The sequence below is a fragment of the Sarcophilus harrisii genome, chromosome 5 (assembly GCF_902635505.1).
Source record: "Sarcophilus harrisii chromosome 5, mSarHar1.11, whole genome shotgun sequence".
In the NCBI taxonomy this organism is placed as follows: Eukaryota; Metazoa; Chordata; class Mammalia; order Dasyuromorphia; family Dasyuridae; genus Sarcophilus; species Sarcophilus harrisii.
In genome coordinates this window covers 82796078-82809410 of record NC_045430.1, presented here as the reverse complement: position 1 = coordinate 82809410, position 13333 = coordinate 82796078, and the positions used below count along the sequence as shown (strand labels likewise).

At 47.9% G+C, this 13333-nt stretch overlaps 2 protein-coding genes across 3 annotated transcripts; one reads left to right on the top strand and one right to left on the bottom strand.

Annotated features, from left to right (window-relative positions):
- Positions 1–6712, top strand: MARCHF9 (membrane associated ring-CH-type finger 9). The gene is made up of 4 exons (XM_012551528.3): positions 1–785; positions 1980–2135; positions 2388–2580; positions 3312–6712. Exons 1-4 carry the CDS (start codon positions 429–431, stop codon positions 3644–3646), a joined length of 1041 nt encoding a protein of 346 aa, XP_012406982.2. The 5' UTR covers positions 1–428; the 3' UTR covers positions 3647–6712.
- A 547-nt stretch (positions 6713–7259) lies between these two features.
- Positions 7260–13300, bottom strand: LOC100913970 (25-hydroxyvitamin D-1 alpha hydroxylase, mitochondrial). Of its 2 annotated transcripts, XR_004229955.1 has the most exons (10): positions 12460–13300; positions 11607–11797; positions 10801–11003; positions 10378–10578; positions 10106–10278; positions 9367–9539; positions 8973–9051; positions 8498–8695; positions 7650–8111; positions 7260–7427 (listed from the first exon to the last, which is right to left on the bottom strand). XR_004229955.1 is itself a non-coding variant. In XM_003772300.3 (9 exons), exons 1-9 carry the CDS (start codon positions 12652–12654, stop codon positions 7998–8000), a joined length of 1527 nt encoding a protein of 508 aa, XP_003772348.1. In that variant the 5' UTR covers positions 12655–13300; the 3' UTR covers positions 7551–7997. The 2 variants fall into 2 exon arrangements, 1 of the variants encoding a protein (XP_003772348.1); XM_003772300.3 differs by lacking the exon at positions 7260–7427 and having other exon boundaries at positions 7551–8111.
- Positions 13301–13333: the final 33 nt, after the last annotated feature.

The following is a 13333-nucleotide window of genomic DNA, read 5'->3' as shown; positions in this document are numbered from 1 at the left end:
GTGGGGGTGGGGGTGGGGGGGGTCTTTGCCGCCGCCGTCGCTGCCGGAAGGAGCCGCCATTTGCCACGGCCGAGCGGACGGGTCGAGCCGGAGCCGGAGCCGGAGCCGGAGCCCGAGCGGGGCCGGGGCCCGGCGCCCCGCGATGGGGGGCGGCCCCGCCGCAGGAGAACCCGGGCCCTTGACCCCGGGGACCCGGGCCGCGCCAGCCCCGGCCCCGCGGGGCGCCGCGCCCTAGAGGACCCGGGCCATGGCCCCCGGGCCGCCAGCCCCGGGGCAGGACAGAAGGCTGCTCTGAGGCGAGCTCGCAGGCCCCGACGCCCCCTCCTCGGCTTCGGCCCCTCCCCCGGCCAGACCCCCGACGCCGCCCTCCCGGCGCTCCCCACTGAGCGGCGGTCCTCCTCCCCACCGCAGCTCCCGGCGCCCAGACGATGCTCAAGTCCCGGCTCCGCATGTTCCTGAACGAGCTGAAGCTGCTGGTGCTGACGGGCGGGGGGCGGCCCCGGCCCGAGCCTCAGCCCCGGGGGGGCGGGGGAGCCGGCTGCGGCTGGGGGCCCTTTGCCGGCTGTTCGGCCCGGGACAGCGACGGCGACGACGAGGAGTACTACGGGTCGGAACCCAGGGCCCGGGGCCTGGGGGACAAGGAAGCTCGGGCTGGACCCCCGCCCCCGCCCCCTCCGCCTCCACCTCCTGCTTCTGGCGGCCTGGACTCCCTGTCTCTGAGCAGCAGCCTGGACAGCGGGCTCCGAACCCCCCAGTGCCGGATTTGCTTCCAGGGGCCGGAGCAGGTCAGGCCCGGGCCTGGGGGGAGACTGGAAGCAGGGCACCAGAGAGATGAAAAGGGGAGGGAGGACTGGGAGCCCTGGATGGAGCCTCCAGGAGAGCCCAGGGCAGATCGGGAGTAAGGGGCTCGTATCCTCCTGGAAGATGTGAAGGGGTGGACAGAGAGGGGAGACCCAGAAAGGGGGCCTGGGAGAATGGCTGAGAGATGGCAGCACCAGAAACTGGCAGGGGGTCCCTAGGAAAAAGCCAGACTGGGAGGGTGCCTAGGGGCGGGTTGAAGTTAAGGGTCAGATAGCCCACAGCACTAGAGATTCCCAGCCTGAGAAGCTGTCTTGGAGGGGGGATAGATGTCAGGGAAAAGCAGCCGCTGTCCCTGTCCCCAGCTCCGTACACTTTACTATCTCAATAGGCTGTGGGAGGGGCCATCCTTCATGGAAGCAGAGGAAAGGGTTGGTCTTTGAAAAGCAAGCCTTGGTTGTAGGGGTTGGAGCTTTCTTATCTATGCTTTCTTTATTCCTCAGCATCTTTAACCTTTGGGGAGATTTTCTCAGCTTTAAATTCAGCAGTTTCTATTCTTCACACAAAGATGATTCTTTGTTTAAATTGTTCTGGAGGGAGCTCCCAATAGGGGGTGGGGAGGGGATGTTGGCTGGATTCTTATCCCTAAGTGCTCAGAGGGAATTTCCTTTCCTTGACTGAGGGCAGACCTAAGTCTTGTATGAAGGATTTCTTTTGGGATCCCATGGAGATAGAATAATAGAATCCTCTGAATTACTGCAAGATCTGTAAAGTGTTTTAAGATTATTTTGGGAGGTAGAGAGGTGGTGATTGATGCTTACTTAATGTTACTATAGCTCCCCTCTACCCCCAGACTCTGTTATCTCTTTGGTTTATACAAACTGCATTCTCCAGAGTTCTGAGAAAAGAGATATTCTATGCCCCTTTGCACCTCCTTTCTATCCCCTGGTGTCTCTGATCTTGGGAGAGTCTCTTTTTCAATCTAAGGACTTTCCTCACCACTGTGGTATATGCCCTTCATCCAGTCCTGGATGAATGGTTTCCACTGAGAGTCTTGAATTTGGATCTCTGATATGAATCTCTAATGTTGAGAGTTTCTCTAACATGGAGAGGCCAGGAAAAGGGGATCTCTTTATCCATTTGAAGTGTAATTGGATCCTGCCTCCTCTCCCTACCCTCAGGGGGAGCTCTTAAGCCCATGTCGGTGTGATGGTTCTGTTCGCTGTACCCACCAGCCTTGCCTCATCAGATGGATCAGTGAGCGGGGATCCTGGAGCTGTGAACTTTGCTACTTCAAGTACCAGGTCCTGGCAATAAGCACCAAGAACCCATTGCAGGTGAGAGGTACAAGGAGAAGGGCTCTAGGCTAATGTTTGAAGTAGAAGTTTTGAGATATCCCTCTCTCCCCAAAAAGTCAGTCCTAGCTACATTTTCCCCAGTGTTCACTCCACAATAGGTACTCAGTTACCCTGCTCTTATTTGGTCACTGAGGCCCTCCCTATCATGGTTGCCTCTTGTTATCATGACTGTTTCCTATAACCATCAAGACCTTATGTCCCCAAGTGTCTGAAAATACCTTCCTTTCCTAGTGGCAGGCCATCTCCTTGACAGTCATTGAGAAGGTCCAGATCGCAGCCATTGTCCTGGGCTCCCTTTTCCTTGTTGCCAGCATCTCCTGGCTCATCTGGTCTTCACTCAGTCCATCAGCCAAGTGGCAGCGACAGGACCTGCTCTTCCAGATATGCTATGGCATGTATGGCTTCATGGATGTTGTCTGCATTGGTGAGATACCACTCAGTCCTATCTACCTAAAATCCTCAAGAGTTTCACACACAGGGGTGGGGCGACTTTAGAAACTTTTATCTAATCTATCTTTTATGCCTAAACTATATGTACTCTGCTTATATAGATCCTTAATACCTTGTATGGTAGGTGCTTAATAATAATTGATATGGAATTAATTATCCCCTTCCTCCAATTTAAGGACAATTTGAAAGAAAAATCATAGGCTGCTAGAGCTAGAAGGGACCTTATAAGTTATCTAATACAACCCTCTCATTTTACTGATGAGGAAATTCAGACTCAGAGGCACTTAGACTTGCCTACAATCTAATCCTAACCTCTCCTGCCTCATCTGTAAAATAAGGACAATAATAGCACTTACCACCCAGAAGAGTATTACGAAAATATAGTAAGATCATATTTATAATGTGCTTTGCAAATGTCAAAATGCTACATAATTATAATTATTGTTGTTGCTTATTGTTGTTACACTTAATAGTGGCAGAGTGAAAATTTGAACTGAGGTCATTTGATTTTAAATGTAACACTCCTTTAACTGGGCTATGATCAATTAGACACCCCCTTGATGTCCTCAAGCCTGAATTTTTTGTTTATTCTAGTGCTTCTATTAATTCTTAATATTGAAGTCTGGAAAAAAATCAGGTTTGGATTTCCCCTTGGCCCTGAATTCAATGAAAATTGACCCAACCTCTGATTCCCTTCCTAACCAGGTCTCATTGTCCATGAGGGCTCTTCTGTCTACCGAATCTTCAAACGATGGCAGGCAGTGAACCAACAGTGGAAGGTTCTGAACTATGACAAGACCAAGGACTTAGGAGGGGATTCAGGAGGAGGAATGGCAGGGAAGCCAGGCCCCAGGACCTCACGGACAGGTTCCCCACCTGGAGCCACTGGCCGCCCTCCAGCTTCCCAGCGTGTCCGGACGCTCTTGCCCCAGCACTGTGGCTACACAATTCTGCACCTGCTTGGACAGCTCCGGCCACCAGATGCCCGTTCCAGCTCCAGATCTGGCCGAGAGGTTGTCATGAGGGTCACCACTGTCTGAGCTAAATTCTCAGGAAAGAAGACCCTAAAGTCAGTACACTGGCTGGAGATGTGGTCCAGCTCCTGCTGAGCATCTTTCCCAAACAAGTGGAGATTCCACCTAGACAAGATGTTGCTCCCATACCTGACTGTCCCTATACATTAAGGGAATGTTGACATGACCACTGGAGATAATATCAGGCCCCCACTGATCACTCATCTTTCCCTGGAGCAAAGATTCCATCTGGAAGAAATTTCGATATTCATTGATGGCCGTTTATCCTCCTGGAAAGTAGGGAGAACATCTTTTCCCCTGGAAAGAGTGGAAAGAATCATCTTTACCTCAGCTCACATGGCCTCTGGCCCCCTCAACTCCACAGGGATGATTTGGTGAAGGGGGCCCAGTGCCAGGAGGAAGGGGCTACCAACTCACCCACCCCTCCTACTCTATGGCCACAGGGCATCTGGCAATAAGACTAGTGTATATCCACCTCCTGCTCCCTGCATGAGGGCAGGTGGGTCTACCCCTGCCCTATCCCCTCTTGTTTGAGGGGAGGGCATAAAGAGTCATTTATATGCAAATGAAGGCTCATTTCTCTTCTGAGGATTGTGGGAAGATTTGAGGTTTGGGGGAGGTTTTGTCTATACAGGTTGCAAGTCCCAAAGCACTTAGTAAGTTAACCTTTTTTCTACCTATCAACCCATAGTGGTTTATTTCAAGAAGTTTAGCAAGCACTTGCTGGTGAATAATTCACTTTAATTGTATAGTTGGCAAGGCCCAGAATGGTCTGATGGGGGAAAAAAATCACACACTCAGAAGTTAGAAGACTTATGTTCTACTCTGCTTCATTTTCCCTATCCATGCCACAGGATTGATGTGAGGAAAATGAGATATAGGTAAATTCCCATTGCAAAGAAAATTTCTCAGTGAGTGACTAAATGTTTTTCAAGCCTTTAGCATTTATTTTTGGTTGCATACCAAAGCACTGAACATTGAAATAATTTGGCATTTGGATGATAACTTGGAGTTTTCTGTAATGGGATATATAATAGACATGGAAATGCTTCAGAAAAATATGATATAAATGTGGGAAATTATTGTCATTTTCTAAGTGTAAGAACCCATAAGAATAAGGAGGAAATGAAGGTTGAGGATAAGTTTGATCAGGTATCTTTTCTTCTTTTGTCTGGGAAATAGGTGAAGGCAGGAATTATGCTATAGAATTTTGAGTCAGAAGATTCCCTTTCAGACTGTTTTCAATGGCTGATGGTATAAAGTGGATTCTTATTTACTTAGACCAATACTGGTCAGTCTTCATGAATATAGCCTCTGGTCTTTCAGTTCCCTCTGATTTATGTTGCCTTTCCAATAATTATGTCTCAGTTCAGACCTGGGCTTACTCAGGCAGTTTGTGTTAACTGGTAGGGTTAGGGTTTTATCTCATTCTTTTCCTATAAATCTTATCAGATGTATCAAATTGTTCCTCTCCCTACCCAGAGGGATCTAGATGTGGAATTATTGACCATTTGTGAGAGGGTGTTGCCTACATACAATGCTGGAGTAGTATCAAGTAGCTGCTATGGGCTGGTTTTGAATATGTATCACCACCAGACCTGGTCACTCCTTACAGGCCCTGGGACTGTGTGTCCTCTAGTCTGTGCTGACATGCTAAGTGAATTATTCATCAGCAATGAGAATATTCAGGTTACATAATGGACTCAGGAGTAGAGTTTAAAGGGTTGAAATCATTCCTTTCCAATTATCATTAGTCTTTTAGAGAAGGTCTGAGCCTCCCTCAAGTAGTTGTTTTGGGGAAATGCTTCTGCATTGACTACCATGAAGAGTCATGGTAAGCTAAGTTCACAGCTTGAAAGATCCTCTTCCTTTTCCAGCTCTAACCTAGGTGCTGTCCATGGTGCTGTTCTATAGACTAGCTAGACAGTGGGTGGGGGATAGTGGTGTAGGGAGCTGAATGGAAGGAAAATGTTTTCCTTTTATTCTAAGTCATCCAGAATACCGCCTTCCTGCCCATACTAATTTTCCCAGTCATTATCTCATTCTGTCCTCTTACCTCCTTTGTACCCTCTCTGATATGAGGCCAAAGTGGGTAAGGGGCTAAGGAAGAGCTCCTTTTCTAATGAGCACTTTTGCCTCCCTGGAGAAAGGGCATGTGCACTCTCTCATCTGTTACCTTACCATCCACAAGGCAGCTGTTTTTCCAGAAAGTGACCACTAGCACATATACATTTGCTGACATGCTCAGACAAAAACATTACAGGTTTGGGGATGTATTTGCCAAATTGTTTCCAACCTCAGGCCCTCTCCCAATGAGTAATGGCTCCACACTGAGGCTCAAAATACAAGTACTTTCATACATTTTGCCCTTCAGGGCCTGAGTCTGGGCCAAGTGCGTCAGTACCTTTCCCCTTTCTCCTGTTTCTGAGAGAATGCCTCATAGAGCAGCTGAGGTGAGACTACGGCAGGGGGTGGGGGTTAAGGGCAGAACAGCTCCCTTTTCCAATTTAGGGGGTGTCTGTCTAGACTAGGGTATTTTAAAAATTATTGCTCCTCTAGGAAGGGTGCTATTTTGGGTAATCCTACAATAGGCTGAAGGTAGGCAGGTTAAGAATGTATACCCATCTCTTTGGATCTAAAGCTTGGGAACAAGAAACTGGGTTACGATTAACTTGAACTTGAAGGGGGGGGGGGAGGATAAACCCTGAACCTAGTGGCACAAGTGGTCTGTGGTCTGATTAAGATCCTGACACGCACAGGCTTTTGAATCTAGAAATAATAGTAATGGGGATGGAGGAGGAGAACAATGGTATTTAAATTATTCGCATCTTTGTTCCTGCACAATGATACACAAGCTTGCAAGTCCTGGATTTTTATAAATTTTATATAGATGTTCTCAGAAAACCTGGGATAAGAAAAATCCCTCTATCTCCTGTTGAGCTATAGCTAGTGGACTGGGAAAAAACAAAGTATGAAACCGAAACTTGATCCACCGTCTGATAATTGGGGTGGTAGTAAGACTTGCCCTGACTAGGTTGGATTCTGGGCTACTTGTGTGTGTGTGTGTTGGGGGCGGGGGGCAGGGTGGAATCAGGTAGAGATTACTGACAGATTTATTGCAAAAGAATGAGTTAATCCATATTTAAATCACAAGAAGATTGTGCCCAGAATCTGAGGGGCTGGGGGCATGCTGAGTCAAAGAATTAGAGATTTCTTTGCCTAATCAGCCTTTATCCTTCCTGTATCAGTGCCTGAGGGTTTCTGCTTGGCCCCATACTCAGTATACATCATCTCTGTGCAAAAGTATGAATGTATTTGTCTTTTTTTCCCCTGTCATTCTTTATATCATTCTCAGTTTCCATTTATACTTTGATCTCTGTCAGTTCTGTGAAGGAAATTATCTCAAAATAATTTCAGAGAATTGGAGAGTTACTCTGTAAAGTCACTTTGACTTTGACTGGTCTATTGCCAAAGGTCCCTCCCTTGGAAATCACCCAACACCCTCTGCTCATCTTTGTGGTGCCCTGACACTTTTATTCAAATCTGCATGTCTATTCTTCTTTAATTTGTCTAACCCATTGATTAGAAACTTGATTCTTCAGGCCCTCCTGCTCTTTTATTTTTTTGTAGGAAGCCAGGCTTGGCTGCTTGCTCCCCATAGCAGATAGCAACATGCCTGGGTCAGTGATGCAACAAACTCTTCCAGGTGCCCAGACCACCCATTGTTCATCAGGTCACTTCCAGTGCCAGGGAAACCAATTCAGGAGGGAAGATCCAGAATTACCACCTGAAAAGTTGGAAGAGTGGTGAGCAAGACAGAGAAATCCAGAATTGGTAGCAGGAGGATATTATTTTTTTTTAATTATAAAAGCATGAAGAATCATAATATAAAAAAAGTTTGTGTGAGGGAGTGTGGGGAGGATTTGGGTTGTCAGTGGTATAAAATAGAAATCTTGGGTTAGGAGTTGGTCTAAGGCTCTAGGTTTAATAGCAAAGAACAAGTACCTACATGTCCAAGGCTCAGAGGGCTTCAGAGGATGGATGGAAAAAGATGGAATCAGACAGCTCCTCAGACCTTTGTTTTATGTGGCTTAAAGTCAAAATTAACCTTGTGGTCCACAATCTCACTGGTCTAGACCAAATGCATAGTGTGTGTTCAACAGATGAACTTTCTCGTCCTTTGTCCAGATCTTTCTCAAGGCCTTTGATTTGATCATTCTCCAGTTCAGCACAAAAGGACCTTGTCCTCTCTATGGAGAAGAGGGAAGAAGTATTTTCCAGACACTTGGAGTACTTGTGTCTATTTATCCTTTTCTATCAAGGAATGGGGGAAAAGGAAAACAGATAAATCACATCTTTATCGGTTCACAAACTTCAGATTGATGCTTCTCTCAGGTACCAGCACTGTCCTGGTCATTGGCTTGATGATCCCAGCACCTGGCTCTGGCCTGACTTCAAAGTGGATCAGGATCTAGAATGGGAAGAAGGAAGCAGTCACTGTAGGTGGTGGTCCGTACTTGTGGGCATAGTCATCCTTAGCAGATATTAACATCAAAGGTGTCATGGGCATTGAGGTGATATGTTCTGGGAACATTTAATATCAAAAAATAGATGACACTGAAGAAATTAACTTCTAGGGAATAATCAGAATTGAACAGGAATGTTTTGTTAATAATTATGGAACTAGAGAAGTACTGAGGATCTTTCCAGGGATCTTTTATGGAGTGATCTTCACATTCTGTGGAGTGGTATCTAAAAGGATGAAGTGGGTTATCTGGTCTTCTGGATAATATGGGAGGAAGGGGCATAAAAAGCTATTAGGTTCAGTAGGGAGAGATCTTTCTCAAGAATACTCACCTGGGCCAGAGCCAGGTTTAGCTCAAGTTCTGCTAGGCGCTTTCCTATACAACTTCGTTTGCCAAAGCCAAAGGGGAGAGAGGCAAAAGCATGGGGAGCTGACTGTCCCCCCAGCCATCTTTCTGGGTGGAAAGCATTTGGTTCTGGGAACTGGTCAGGATCTCGAGATGTGGTATAGTGACACAGTGTGACCAGGGTCTGGTGAAAAAAAAAATGATAAACCAATGGAGGGACTAGCTACTAGTAACAAAGGTAAGAGGATTGGGCCAGATGTGACAGTTATTGGGAATGATCTTCAGATCAACAAACATTTAATATCTACTCAATGGAAGACTATCATTTTGGGGAGGACTCCATGGAGTTTAAAATGGGGAGCAGGGACCTGAATAACTAAAGCCCATCTACTGAGGTGGGCTCGGGCTAGAGCAGGTGGAATTAGAAATAGAGTCAAGAGGATTTCACTGGTCCTACTCACCTTTTTTGGGATGATATAATCACCTACACAGATATCTTTGTCTGGGACACGAGAATTTCCAGGTACCACAGGGTATAGCCTTGAATGCATAAAGTTAAGAAGAGAACAAAGTAAGTTGAAGGCTGGCAGTCTCTCTCATCTTTCCTGCCCTCCCTTCTTGCCTGATAGGTGCTTGGAAAATACTTGCAAGCAAACTACCTCTGGTTATATTTCTTACCCACCTATCAGTCTTCTACCACTCTGTTGTCTTTTTTAATAGAATGATTGACATCTTCCCTCTACACTTCCATTGACCTAATTTTTTCTGGTGGATTCTCACTCAGCTCTACTGCCTCCTTAATCATCTCCCACCGTTGCATCAAAATGTCTCTCCCAGGGCTTTATTCCCTCTCACCTCAGTACCTCCTTCACTACAGCTCTCAGAAGGGGCAGTTGGGCCAAAGTAGTAGCTGGTGGGTGGGTGGAAGACCCAGGGGCCATGGCACCTGTGATCTCAGCATGGAGTGCAGTCTGAATTTCTGGGTGATGTGCAAGTTCATATAGAACCCAGGAAAGTGTATTGGAGACCTGGGAGTAACACAAACAAGAGAGATTAGAGTCGAGAGGCCAGAATTCACAAAGATTAGCTATTCAAGGTTAGGGTTTGCATCATTAATTTGGGAGGTGTCAACCCTAAACTAGCAGCAGGATGTGGAGGTGGCCAGAATTCAGTGACCAAAGCTGAACCATCTATAAGGGAGGGGAGGTTTGGGGGTGTTCTTGCTCTGTAGAAGGTATAAGGGCTCAGAAATAAAACAATAACTGACGTATAACAAGTTTAAAACTTAAAAAGTACTGTTACATAAATCATGTGAGTCTCCCATAACTGTAAGGTAGGTACTACAGGTATTCCTAACAGAAAGAAGACTGAATATGAGGTCACGGAATATGGGTTACTACCTAGTGCTGCTACTTATTATGTCAACTGGGCAAATCAATTCTCTGGGTCTCAGTTTCCTTATCTGTAAAATGAAGGGTTTGGACTAAATGACTTACGAGGTCCCTTCTAGCTCTAATTTACAGATGAGGAAGCTGAGAAAAGCTGTGCCCTTGCAGCTAGTAGGTATCAGAAAGTGCCAGAAGAGGGGCCTTACTGTGTCAACACCAGCCAGAAGTAACTCAGTAATGTTTCCCAGGATAGAGGCATATGGTAGCTCTTTCTGGAACAGGAAGTGGGTCAAGTGAGGTCTAGAAACATTGGCATTTTTAGGCTCCCCTATAGACTTTGTGGCTGCCTCAGCCTTCCTCAGCTCCATGTGCTTCTGGGCTGGATAGAAAAGAAAGCAATGATTCTTAGAGCCTCTCTACAGCCCTTTTTTCAGTACCCACCACCCCTAGTCGTGAATACTCTGCCCTGGCATCTCACCAAAAGCAAACATCTGGTCCCAGTCCCGACACAGGCGATCCCAGGGTCCAGGCAGGAGCCGATTCAGCCAGTTTGGCATCGCCATGGTCAGTAGTGTGGACACAAATACGGAGCTCACTGCGCGAATGAAGGTGTCCGTTTCTGGGGGCATTTCAGGCTCTAGACAACCTAGCCGGGTGCCCAGGAGTACAGCCCCAATGCCTGAGGGAAGATGTTACAACTTAGCGAGAATCTCTCGCTACCGAGAACCCTGGGAGACTCCACAAACTTTGCCCTCAACCAGGCGCACCCCTGCTGCCCCCGCATCCTGGAGAGGGTGAGGGAATGTCTTGTTTGCCCAGAAGGTCGTTCCTCTTTTACTTCTCCCAAGGTCAATCGCTAAACACAGGAGAAAACTTCCGATTCCCAAACCCCAGGCGCTACCTTCCAGGCCGAACTTGTAGAATTCTCCAGCCACATCTCGGACGAGGTCGGCTGATCCTCCTAGAAGGCTCTTCTTTCTCCGTAGCAAGCGCACCAGGTCGCAAACCACACCGTCCAGAGTCTCCGCGTAGTCAGCGGAGGCTCGGGGCCGGAGCAGAAGCGGGGCCAGGAGGCTCCGGATCCTTTGCCATTCGTCTCCTTCCCTAAGGAGGTTCCGAAAGGGTGGTGTAAGGGAAGGCTATGAGGACGTTCACACGGGCGTGAGTTTTCCATCAGCAGAATATTGCATCGTCAGGTGGGGAGAAGTGAGGAAGGGGCTGTCTCCACTCTTTTGCGCCTTCGGGGTACAGAGACGTTCTCTCCCTGACATTTTTCTTCCCTCCTCCTTTAGTCCCTAGTTACTCATTTCCTGCCTCCAGGCGACCCCAGTTCCCGAGCGCCCTGAGTCAGAGCGTCTCTGGTCGGTCTCTCAAGCCCTTTAGGGCAGAACCAGGCACCGGGAAAGAGCGCACCTCCACTTTCAGCGACTCAGCCCAATGCACTGAAAGAACTGAAAAAGCAAGGTCCAAGGGGAATCGAGGCAAGGGAATTAGAAGGTTAAAGAGTTAGGGGAGTTCCCGGAGGTCAGCTGGGTGGATGGGGAATAAAAAGGCAGAAATGTGCAAGTGGAATGGAGGACTGTAGAATCGGGGCACTTGGAAATCCTTTGTTAGTAGGGAGATTTGAAGAGGGCTAGCCCCGGGTGAAGCATATTGAGAGATGGAGAGCTCTGGATAGGGGTCCCCAGCGAGCGGGGGAAGACTTACGCTGTGAGCAGTCCACAGGCCTGGTGGCAACGTCGCCTGTGCTCCACCCAAGGAGAGAAGCTGCAGCGCTCCGGGTAGGGACCCTCCTGTCGGAGCAGCTGCTCGATCAATGCAGGAGCTGCCAAATATACGGTCCGCACCGGCCCGAAGCTGGCAAACCATATTGGACCGAAGCGAGCAGAATCTTGTATCTGGAGCAAGGTGAGAGAGAGCCTTGAGGTTCCCTCCCCTTCCCCTTCCCTCCCCCGGCTCTGAAACCACGGTAAAGAGTTGAAGGAATCTGTCATCCAAGACCCCTGCATTCCCCTCCCCAGCAACCACCGAACTTTCTGGAGCTACAAACTTCTGTGTCCTTAGAAAGGGAAGAGAAAGGGTCGGGCGCTAACTTTCCAAGCTAATTTTTTCCAAAAACACTAGTTTGACTCTAGTTTTGGAAATCCACTCGTGTGGCACCTGGGACTGCCACAAGAATATTTACACTGCAGCTGGAGTCTAAACTTGGTGCAAGCCGTCCTTCTAAATGCAGGCCTCAATTCAGGTCTCCCACCTTTTAACAGACCAGGGAGCCTACATCCAGTTGTTGGCCAACTATGTTAGGTATATGTGTATGTATACATACATACATATGCATACACACATAAGTCCTAAAATTGGGTGCTGCTTTTGGAAATCGTCACTACCTGGTTTTGCTGCCTCAAACCTTTTAAGTTTCCACCAGTCCTTCAAAGTTCTGATTCAATTTGTACTGTTAATCACAAAGAAATGTTTCCCCATTGACATACCCCCTCAATGGAATCCCAAGTACTCTTTCTTTCAGCCACCCTGTACCCTGCAGAGGTGAGGGTATCCCTACCTGGAGCTCATGTAGACGGGACAGCCCCCCTTTGCAGAAAAGTTCTGTTAGGAAGCTGAGAGTAGAAGGACCGGGAAGGTCTGTCAAGCCGGAGGAGGTTCTCTCCTTGCCCTTCAAGCCCAGCTTTACACCTAGTTCTGGAATCAGTCGGGTAAACTGTGACACCTTTTTCACCAGCTTCAGGGTCTGTGCCATGGTGAGGTGCAGCAAATAGCAAGTATACACTTGGTCAGAGCATCTTCTCCAACCTCTCTGGCCCCTACTTAAATCTATGGAGGAAAAGAAGCCACCCCCTCCAGTACATCTCAGCCAATCCCTTCTCTCCTTAGCTGTCTGAATTCCTCAATTTGCTTAAACAGGCAGAGAACTCGACTGAAAACCTCCTACTCACTTCTGGGTGGCCCTCCCCTCTTCCTCAGTTTCTTCTCCAGGTCTCCAAACTACCTCCATCCCCACAACTAAAAATAAATCACTGTAGGGAGACAATACATCTAAGCCAGTCTCTGGCATTCTCAACCTCCTCCAAAGAGCCAACTCACCATCCCTTCTCCCTCCCTAAGGAATTCCCCCTTTTCTAACTCATTCAGGAAATAGCCTCTGCTCCCATTTTCTCTAGTCCTAGACTGTACATTCTCCCCAAGGAGGTATTGTCTTCCAGGGCAACAGTGAGGGAAGAGTGGTTCAGTGTGTGCTGAAAGAAATGAGAGAGGTGGGGGGCAGTTCAGGCAACATCCTACCAGACAGGGGACCAGGCTGGTAGGGCTTGGAGAGATGGTGGTCAATCTCAACAAGTTCAGCAGAGCCCAGGTGATTTGGGGTTACTCAATCTCTCTGAGAATCACCATTTGGTCGGGGTGCCCCACGGGGTCTTTAC